Consider the following 10,178-nt stretch of genomic DNA (forward strand, 5'->3'; position numbering starts at 1 on the left):
CTATCAAGTTTACTAGTGAGAGGTGTGCTGCCACAAACAGGGTTTGACAACCGTCAATGCTGTCATGGTTTGGGAAGAGTTCTGATGCTCCACTTTTGCTGCTGTGGGGGCTTTCTCCTGAACAGAGATCTTGGTTTTGCAGCCAGAGCTTGTCCACGTTATCCGTCATTGAAGAGTTTTTGGCAAAGAGACCAATGCCGAGTCCTCCAGGCTCAGACGGAGGAGTTCACAACTGGGTCCGAAACATCAACTATTACAGTGAGTGCAGCCAATCCTCCTCTCTTTTGGTGTGACACTGTTTGATCCTCTGTGACGGACTAATGCCTGAAAGTCACCCACCATCTTCTTGTAGTTGTCCCTGGGTGTGAAAATGCTCTTCTGAAGCATTCCTCTCATGAAGTCTCTTTCAGATTGTTCTTACTTTAGTTGCTTGGGAAGACAGTGTCAGTTTGATAGCAACTAACTGATAATTTCTAAATCCTCCTTTTGACATCTTACTCAGAAGATGTTAGACATCTTTAACATCTCACTTACACGCTAGTGCTTTTTTAAGTTGTAAAAGATACTTTTTGCTTCCTGTTTGGCTATTTTCTAGATCTTGCTTCCCAAACCAGAATCACTGTGGAATGCTTTCACTAGCTCGGGGCTGTGAATTCCTCCTCCCCTCTTCCCCAGCTTTAAATCTTGTTCTGGCATGGGTTGTTGCTTTGTGTGGCTACTTTACAGGCCAGGACTGAGAGGAGCGGTGGTTATGGTGTTCCTGATTTTTGCAGAGCTGCCAGAAGCAAGCTGCTGCCCAGGAACAGAGACGTGACACCCCCCTGCACTCCTTTAGATCAGTACTCTCTGTGCTCACATCCAGTCTATGGGGTTTTGCCAAAGGCTTTCACAATTTTGCTTTCTCTTGGTTCCTCACGCTTCCAGCATACGTGAGGCCTTTGTGCCTGCTGCTCTTGCTTGCTGTCTGTCTTGCCTAATACGGAGCCTCAATGGGCTAGGTAGGTTGTAGCACTCCCAGTCTTGGCCTTGCCAAGCTTGAGTAATGTTTTGCTTGATCTTTCAGTTGAACAAATCCCAACCTGGCTGGCTGCATTGCACCTGCCTGGCTGGGTAAATTAGAGGTACAGAGTGGTCCTGTTGAAGTCCTGGAGTGCATGACTTGAGGAAGACCTAGAACTGGTTGGGAACCAGTGCCAAAGCTCAGTGTTTGGGAAGTGGTTTTGTTCTGATGGGATTCCCCCAAACATACAGAGCTTTTAAATGTGTCCTTAATTTCCTTCTCAGGACTGGATGGCAGCACCTCTGCCTCGGAAAGGGAACGACTGATTAACCAGTTCAATGACCCCAGCAACACCTCTGTTTGGCTCTTCCTTTTGTCCACACGGTAAGTTGGCTGGAGCAGAAAGGCACAGTGGAGGACTCACACTGATGCTCTGTATGCACATGGTTTTTCAGTTCTTAACTTCCTTTGTAACGTGCTCTCAAGACACTATGGGATGATAGTGCCATCTGCTTCTGAATTCCTAGGGGTGTAGGATTTTAGCCTTAGTCCTCTGCAACAACTTAACAACAGTCTTGGAAACCAAACATGGGTTTGAAGTTGCCTGTATGACTGGAGGGAACTTTCCATAGACACCTCATGGACTCTTGGCTATGATGGCTGTCCCTGTCTAGGACTTTGAAAATTGGCCAAGGCAGCAATTTGAAATTTGCCTTTAATTTCCAGTGCTGGGTGTTTGGGTGTCAACCTCATTGGAGCAAACAGAGTGGTGGTGTTTGATGCTTCTTGGAACCCATGCCATGACGCCCAGGCCGTGTGCCGAGTGTACCGCTATGGGCAGAAGAAGCCGTGCCACATTTACAGACTGGTTTCTGATTATACCCTTGAGAAGAAGATCTATGACCGTCAGATCTCCAAGCAGGGCATGTCAGGTAAGTGTGGATGGACACGGCACTCCACTCTTGGCTTTCACTCCTTTTAGCTCCTTTAAGTCCTGTTTCTGTGGTTTTCGTAACTTCGTTTTTTAAGGTTGAAAGTCAGACAGCCAAAGAAGTGACAGGGACACTATCCTAGGGCTATGTTTGATGTTTACGAGTTGGCAGTGATATGAGATCCCATAAGAAATTAATGGCAGAGCAGTAGGGGTTGTAGAGATAGCATCCTGCAGCAGGGTTGTGCTACCAGTCCAGTGCAGTGCTATTTACCTTCCCTGCTGCTCTCCTGGCTGCTACAAGAGACTGGAGACTTGAGGGATGGTCATCCTGTTTTCCCCTGTGCCCTGGGCATTACTTGTCTTAAACTGGGCATTACTTATTAAATAGCTCTGTACCTCCATTTCTCCAGCAGCAAGAGAGGAAAAATAGCAACGTTAAAATATATATTGATACCTTTGACTGATAGTGCTTACTTAGGAGCCAAGAATAATTAATTCATTCCGTTCTGACCTGCCCTTGTACCAAAAGTATCTTTTGTGCTGGCTTGTGCCAGCTGTCAAGCTGCTCTCGTACAGCATGCAGCGAGGGTTGTGGTGACCCAAAGAGTTCTGCTGCCTGTGTCCTTCTTTGTCTCGAAACCCAACTCCAGAGGCAGCAGCCTAGCATGATCAGCTCAGTATGCTGTCTTGCACTCGAGGTGGAGTCCCCTGGCAGCTGGCTTGGCTCCCAGGGGAGTCCTGGATATACATGTTTTCTCCATGTGCTCCCATTTGCCCTGTGTGCAGGAAGGAACGTCCGAGGAAAACTTTCAGGCTCTTGTGAGGGAGGGACTGTGCCTGCTTTTCTGAGCTTTTCTCAACAGAGTTCTGCAAATTTCAGCACCTGGTTATCAACTTGAGCCTTTTTGGTGGGATTTGTGGGAGGGCATGTACTGATGTGGCTGCAGGTCTGTCCCAGGGCTTGTATGTTTTCAGCTTTGCGATGTGACGTGGCGGACCATCTGTAGCTAGCTTCATGTTCCTGCATGACAGGAGCTCAGTGACCTGCGCTGCAATGCTGTGCAGTCTGGAGCACAAGGCATTTGTCAGCGTGACTTGGTCAAACAGGCTCATCTCTGAACATGGCTGATGATTTTTCTCCCTGCCCTGACATTTACAGAAGGCTTCTGAGGACTGTGCAGACTGCAAGGAGGGAGCTCTGTTAGGACAGGAGTGTAGGAAGGACAGCAGGCAGCCCTACCCATCTCTTCCCTTCTCCGCTCACTCCGTTCCCTCTCTTTTCCAGATCGGGTGGTGGATGATCTGAACCCTGTGCTGAACTTCACCCGACGGGAGGTGGAGAACCTGCTGCATTTTGTGGAAGAGGAATCCGACCCTGCTCAGCTCTCCCTCAATCCAAGCAAGATGAAGGAGTCTGTTCTACAATTAGCCTGTCTCAAGTATCCTCACCTCATCACCAAGGTAAGACCAACCTGCTTTCTTGCTGGCACAGCACTGCACAGGCAGGAGGAGGTCTGGAGGAGTCTGGCTGTGTGATGGGGACATGGTGCCAAGAAGGACACATCTGTGTGCTGGTAGGAATAGGTAAAAAATCCTCTAGAGAGGGCCCTAAGAGCCCTGCCCTTCCCTGCAATATCTTCTACACATTTAGAGTCACACCTGTCCTGGACAGATTTGGGGGCAGGTTGTAGGGCACCCCTTTCTTCAACTTGGTGCTGGACGGCAAAGCGGCAGTGGCATATCCCAGCTTGCTGCCAGCTCTCTTCCTGGGGGTGGCTTTAAAACAAAGCTGACAGCCAGCACTTGCCTGTGTTGTGAAGAGTTTTACTGGTAGGGTGGTGCTGCAGAGTGGGCCTGTGGCTGGGTGCCATGGGACTCTGCTGGCTGGGTGACGCCTTGGCAGGCTCCGTGCTTGCGCTCTTCGCCCAGGCTTGTGGGTTTTGCTGTGTGCTCATGGTAAGCGATGGCCTTGGCCAGGCAGGCTTAGCAATGGTGAGCGATGGCTTAGCTGACTCTTCAGGCTGAGCCTTGCCCACAGCGTTGCCCCACACATGCTTCGCCATGACCAGCTCTGCCTCCCAACTCCCCTCTTCCCTGCTCCAGCCTGGGATGGAGGCAGCGCTGATGCAGGGACCAGGTGGCTGCCATTTGGGGCATGTTGGTTCCCTCTTGTGGTGTGTTGGTGTCACAACCTCAGTGCTGTGGGGTTGCAGGAGCCTTTTCAGCATGAATCACTGCTGATCGACCGGAAGGAGCACAAGCTGACCAAGGCAGAGAAGAAAGCAGCCAAGAAGAGCTATGAGGAGGAAAAGCGAGCATCCGTCCCCTACACCCGGCCGTCCTACGCACAGTATTACCCAGCCAGTGACCAGAGTCTGACGAGCATCCCTGCCTTTAGCCAGAGGAACTGGTGAGTACCTGCCTCTTCCCCTTCTTCCCGTGCTGTAGACATGAAATGAGGGGGCAGAGAACGCTTAGCCCTGTCAGTGGGGGCACTGCACTTTCCTCCCTCTTCCCTCACTAGGCGACCCGCCCTCAAGGGTGAGGACAAGCCGGTGGCAAGCGTCCGCCCAGTTCAATCCACCCCCATTCCTATGATGCCCCGGCATGTCCCCATGGGCAGTGCAGGATCGACCTCAAGTTCCAACCCCGCTGTCAACTTCCCCATCAACTATCTACAGCGAGCTGGTGTCTTTGTGCAGAAGATTGTCACCACCACAGGTGAGTTGCTGCTGCTCACAGTGAGTTGAGTTGTGATGCCCATGGTGAATTGAGGAACAGAGTGAGTTGTTGATGCCCACATGGGCTGTGGGCAGACGGGCATCAGAGCCGCTGATACTGCCTCTCTGCATTTGAGTGGTTCCCCTGTACCTGGAGGACTTTCCCTGCAGGTGTGCAAGGGGCATGGGCCTGGTGGGTTGTTGGGAGTGAACTCCTCGTGAGAGGGCCTGCAATACTGTTGCCAATTGTCTGTGTTGGGATAGGGGAGTTACTGTGCCAGAGCAGCGTGGCTTTTGATTCTTGCAGCCTCTGCTGACTTCCTGTGCTGCTCAGAAATAAATCCAGGGCTTGTTTCTAGCACGGCGCATGGAGAGACAACTGCACTGCAAGCAAAGGGGTTTGGTGGTGCATTTCCCCACTCCTGACTGTGGCTGGCATGTAATTTCACAGACACTGTTCTGTTTGTTCCCCCACTGCCAGATATTGTGATTCCGGGTACAAACACATCCACTGATGTACAGGCAAGAATCAGTGCTGGTGAGAGCATCCACATCATCCGAGGGACAAAAGGTAAGTCTCTCTGTCTTGGTAAGACTTGTGGATAGGGTCCTAGCCAATGCTAATTAGCAAAGAAAAGGATGTAAAAGCATGAATCAGTCCCTTGAGAGGAAAAGAAACAAGAAGGGGAGAAGATCTCGACTTTGCAGTGGCTCTGTTGCAGCCCATGCTTTGGGTGTGCTGTTGTAGCTGATGCTTCAGGGCTATTGCAGCTGTGGCTGCTCCTGCCTCTGAGAGGAGCTGTTGAACTTTGTGGCTGGGTGTCTCATTCTCACAACGCCCACTGCGTGTACTGGGGCAGCCAAACACTTCCTGGTGTTCCCAGAGCAAACTTAGTCCCAAGCATGAAGTTCCACATTTTTCGCTGGCAGCACATTGGGAGGGGGTGAACTCCAACCCAGGAAAGCTGAAGGGGTGGAAGTGAGGAGTGAGGAAGGGGGCAGAAGCCCCCCACTGATCTCCCTGCATGATCTGTGGGTTGGCCTTATGCAGCACTGCTGTCCTATTCCTGCCCAGGCAGCATCGCGGGCTCACGGATCCAGGGTCCTAAGCTGAGCCTGGAAACCATGAATGAAGTTGTTCTGCCTCTGTTCCAGGGACGTATATCCGGACCAGCGACGGGCGGATTTTTGCTATCCGGACCACTGGGAAGCCAAAGAGCAGTGAAGACCGTCGGACAGCTGCCTCAGGTAGGGGGGCTTGTGAGCTCTGTGCGGGGCTTGCTCACGTGCTTTCCTACCCGAGGGTCTGGGGCGGTGTTCCCTGGCCGCGTTCCATCACGCCTGTGTTCACAGCTGACCCCACAATCTCCCCGTGATATCCCCACCTTCCTTTCCACTGTTGCCTCTTGGCCCCCAGGTTTTTCTCCAAGGTTGTCTTTCTCACCTGCTCCATCTCCTTGTTTCCAGGCTCCCAGAGCTCTTCACTGGAGTCCACAAGCAATGGCAGACACAGTGCCTCATCACCGCAGCTCCCCAGCGCGGAGGAGCTCACTCGGCCCATATCCCCTGACAGCCCCGAGATCATCAGCGAGCTGCAGCAGTACGCGGAGGCAGCGGCTGCCCGGGAGTCCCGGCACAGCTCTCCCAGCACCAACGCAGCACAAGGCCACCCTGCCCGCACGGACAACGCGCCCAGCTTAGCAGCCCGAGGAGCCGAGCAGCGTGTGGGGGTTCACTGCATGGCTCCCTCCGTGTCTTCAGCCCTGCCGGCCACCAGCCAGCACGTCGATGCCCACTCGGTGTTAGACTTACGGGGCAACAAGCGCAAGTCGACCTCGCCGTCGGCTCCGGAGGAGCAAGCCCGCAGGCAGCAGAAGAAGCGCCAGCTGCCATCGTCCGTGCAGCCGTACGAACACGGGTACCCCGTCTCTGGTGGGTTCGCCATGCCTCCTGTCTCTTTAAACCACAACCTAACCCATCCATTTGCCTCCCAACAAGGAAACTCCTTGTACATGGGCACTGGCTCCTCTTATTACCAGCTGTCCAATTTACTCCCAGACCCTCTGGTGTTCCCTGTGACTACTGACCCTCTGCTGACAGCCGGCACCGCCAGCTCTTCTGCTGCTACCTCAGCCACCGCCAGCGTCCCCTCTTTCATGCTAAACCCTTCTCTGACGGGGGTGCTGCCCAATTACTCGCTTCCCTTCACGCAGTCACTCCTGCCCGAGCCCAGGATGTTTGCTCCTTTCCCAGCCCCCGTCTTGCCTAGCAGCCTTCCCAGGAGCATGGCATCTGCCTACCCTGGCTACATGTCCCCTCACTCGGGCTACCCGGCCGGGGGCCTCCTTCGGTCCCAGGTGCCTCAGTTTGAACCCCAGGAGGTTCCAGAGGTGGGATGCAGCTCTAATGACGAGGACAAAGACGACGATGTTATAGAGATCACAGGGAAATAATGGGCCCAGCTCCTGCTCGGTCTCAGCTCTGCCAGGAGGCAAAAGTTGCAGGACCTTTTTGGGAGTCAGGATTTCCCCTCTGGGCCACGGCAGCCGGTGGAGAAGGATGCAAAGGGTGTGGCGTGGGGGTTGTTTTGTTCTTTTCGTTTTGTTTTGTTGTTTTTTAGCTGTCAAGGATCTGAAATGTATTAGGGGCTGGGGGATGGGAGGGTTATAGAGTGGACCTGCAAGGGCCGGGGGAGCAAGAGCCAGGGGAGGAGGGAAGCAGCAATGCAAACCGTAGGAGTGCCTCCCTCCCATGCTCTGTCTGTCTGTCTCTGTTCTCTGTCTTGTCTGGAAGGGGGAGGCTTGGTGTTGCGAGTCACTGCCCTTCTCAGGCCTGGAGGCACGGGCTTGACCGCTGGCAGGGCTGAGCTCCCTCTCACACGAACTGCCTTATCTGTGAACTTCTCTCACTCCGGGAGGTGTGGGCCGGGGGAGCGACTCCAGCAGAGGTTGGGGACGAAGCGTTTTTAGTGGGGAGGGAGTGGGGGGCTTCTACGTCGTGTATGTTGGGGCGGGGGTGGGGGGGGATTGATGTAAAGAAAAAAGAAAAAAAGAAACAAAACACCCCACAAACAATTTGTCATCCTCTTCAAATTCACATGAAACTAGTGTGAGGGCTCCAGGCAGGCTCCTGCCGCCGCAAGGAGGGCAGGGCTCTGGCGGGGGACTCCCCCGGGCCCTTCTGGAGGGCCCCGTCCAAGGTAGGTTGGTCCTGTGGTTCTGTGTGCCAGATGAGTGGAGCAATCCCAGACGTCTCCGCGGCCATTGGAGGGGAATCCTGGTGACTTCCCCGGCTCCGCAGCCCTGCCAGGCTGTGTGAAAGCCACGTCTCGCCCCGCCGTGGCCCAGGAGATCCAGGGTAGGTGGGCCCGCTGCTGCTTCTCCACTGTGCCAGCAGTGGAGAAGGTTGGGAGGGGACACTGGACCCAGTGCCGGTTGCTTTTGAATCTGTGATTGGAGCAACTTCCCCCTGCACAGAACCTCTACATTAATTTATTTCATGAAGGCGTAATATTTATTGTTTGGGGGACTCTTTCTTTCTACTTTTAAATTAATTTCCATATTAAAAAAAAAAATAAAATGCTGGCCTCCATCATGCAGTGGTTGCTTGTTGGGTTGTCTGTGTGGGGAGAAGCAGCTGGTTGACCAAAGCATAGCCTAGAAGCAGGGCCAGCTGCGGAGGTTGCCTGTAGCTGACCCGTGTCGTGTTGGCTGGATGTGCCCCATCGGAGGATCGTGCCAGAGCAGGGAGGAGCTGCTCCGGCTGTTCTGCAGCAGCGGGAGGGAGGATGGAGTCCTCTCGTCGTGTTGGGGCAGGTGGAGGAGCACGTGTGGAAGCCTCCTGCACTCATTCCCAGTGAGGAGGAGGAGGGCTGTGAGGCATGCGGAGTTGGGAAGGCAGAGTTCCTGCCGGGGAAGCACCTTTCCCCATGCAGGGAGCAGCACTCGGCCCGGCCCAGCCCTGCTCTGCCACACGCGTGCAGCGGCTGGCCCTGGCCCCGACAGCAAACACGCTGGCTGCTCGCCTCAGTGCTAGGGCTCCTAAGGAGAGGCTGGGCTACCCAAGCGCAGCTGGACTTGGTGTGTGTGACTGTGTGAACGCGTTAGGATGGAGATTTGAAATCCACGAACCTCTGTGTCACAGCTGGGTGTCACCAGGCAGGAGATGTGCTCGCCTGTGTGGGATGTCCCTGGAGTGTGGCCGGGACCTTGGACCGGTGGTAGCTTGTAGGGAACCTCTCCGGCTGTGGAAGCTGCAGTCACTGGTGTTTGCTGGGACCAACTAGGTGTAGGAAAGGGCAGGATGTCCTGACATCCTCCATCAAAGGGGCACTGGAAGATGGGGATCTCCCTTCCTGAGAGAGAGAGAGAGAGGGAGGTGTGTGCACGCATGTGTTACAAAAACATAATAAAAAATGTTATGGGGCTTTCCTAGTGTCTTTCTCTGTTTAATGGACATTGTCTGTCAAACATAACCACACCATTCATAGAAGCCTTAGATCAACAGTTTAGCTATGCAAATTATTTTAATTATTTTTTTAAAAAAACAAACATTAAAATAGTGCTTTCTTCTTTAACATATCCTAGGAGTTGAAAACCGAGGGGTTCTGAGCAAACTGCTGGACAACTTGTCTTTGGATGCACCATGGAAATAAAAATCAAACCCCCCCACAAAAGTAACAAAGCAAATTAACTGGTGGTGTTCATGCAAGTTTCTCCAAAGACTTGACAGTGCTGCATCTGTGAGTCATGCCCTCCTGTGCTCTCTGTGTCCACCTCATGCACAACCCTGTGACACTGATTGTATGACGCGCTTGCCCAGATGTCCGTTGCGTCCCTGTGAGGCTGTCAGTTTTCCGGTGGATTTGGGGAATGGACCTAGGCAAGGGCTTTCCTTGTCGAGAGTAGCAAGTGTTGAGACCTGCGGGCGCGTGTGGGAGGCCGGAGCGTGAGCAGACCCTCACCAGAGCCCTGCCGCAGCCCCAGTCCTCACTGGTGGTGGTCAGGGTAGTGGGTTCATCCGGGACTTGGGACCCTCCCAAGTCCTCTCTGAGCGGGGCTTTTCTGTGGCTCTGTGCGGGGACAAGGCATGAAGATTCGGCTGGGGGCAGTTGGCACTGTGGCTCTGGATGCGGTTACCTGTGACTGCACACCATTTTCTCTGCTCCCTGCCTCTCCAGGAGAGCACTCGGGGCTTCCTGAGCAGGCCCTGGTGCATCCCCATGCTGCTGTCTGATGTCCTCCCATGGTTCACCGGCATAGCCCAAGCCCTGTGGCCGTAGGAGCTGGAGGCAGCTGGTGCTCAGCTGCCGCAGGGCGCACGCTTTGTGCCACAGGCTGGCCGTTAACCTCCTGGCACCGGGGCGAGGTCTTTCCTGGCTCCTGCGTGGCCATGGCAGCTTGGAGACGCCTCGCCACCCTCCCGTGGTGCGGCTGCCCCCGGATGCGACCCGCTGCGACGGGCTTCCTCTCGCTGGCAAACATCCGTGGCTCCGGGCAGCTGCAGCACGGTGCCCAGGCGTGCC

At 54.1% G+C, this 10,178-nt stretch overlaps 1 protein-coding gene across 1 annotated transcript in view; it reads left to right on the forward strand.

The window, feature by feature from the left end:
- The window catches only part of RAD54L2 (RAD54 like 2), a 53,781-nt gene extending 46,484 nt beyond the window's left edge, over positions 1-7,297 (forward strand). Inside the window, exons 15-23 of the mRNA XM_050904499.1 lie at positions 143-258; positions 1,285-1,384; positions 1,727-1,932; positions 3,220-3,395; positions 4,148-4,344; positions 4,459-4,655; positions 5,136-5,225; positions 5,810-5,902; positions 6,122-7,297. Coding sequence (XP_050760456.1) covers positions 143-258; positions 1,285-1,384; positions 1,727-1,932; positions 3,220-3,395; positions 4,148-4,344; positions 4,459-4,655; positions 5,136-5,225; positions 5,810-5,902; positions 6,122-7,107 — 2,161 coding nt within the window. The 3' untranslated portion in view covers positions 7,108-7,297. The remainder of the gene's footprint in view (positions 1-142; positions 259-1,284; positions 1,385-1,726; positions 1,933-3,219; positions 3,396-4,147; positions 4,345-4,458; positions 4,656-5,135; positions 5,226-5,809; positions 5,903-6,121) is intronic.
- The last annotated feature ends 2,881 nt before the right edge of the window (positions 7,298-10,178 follow it).

This window comes from Gymnogyps californianus, chromosome 13 (assembly GCF_018139145.2).
Source record: "Gymnogyps californianus isolate 813 chromosome 13, ASM1813914v2, whole genome shotgun sequence".
Lineage (NCBI taxonomy): Eukaryota > Metazoa > Chordata > Aves > Accipitriformes > Cathartidae > Gymnogyps > Gymnogyps californianus.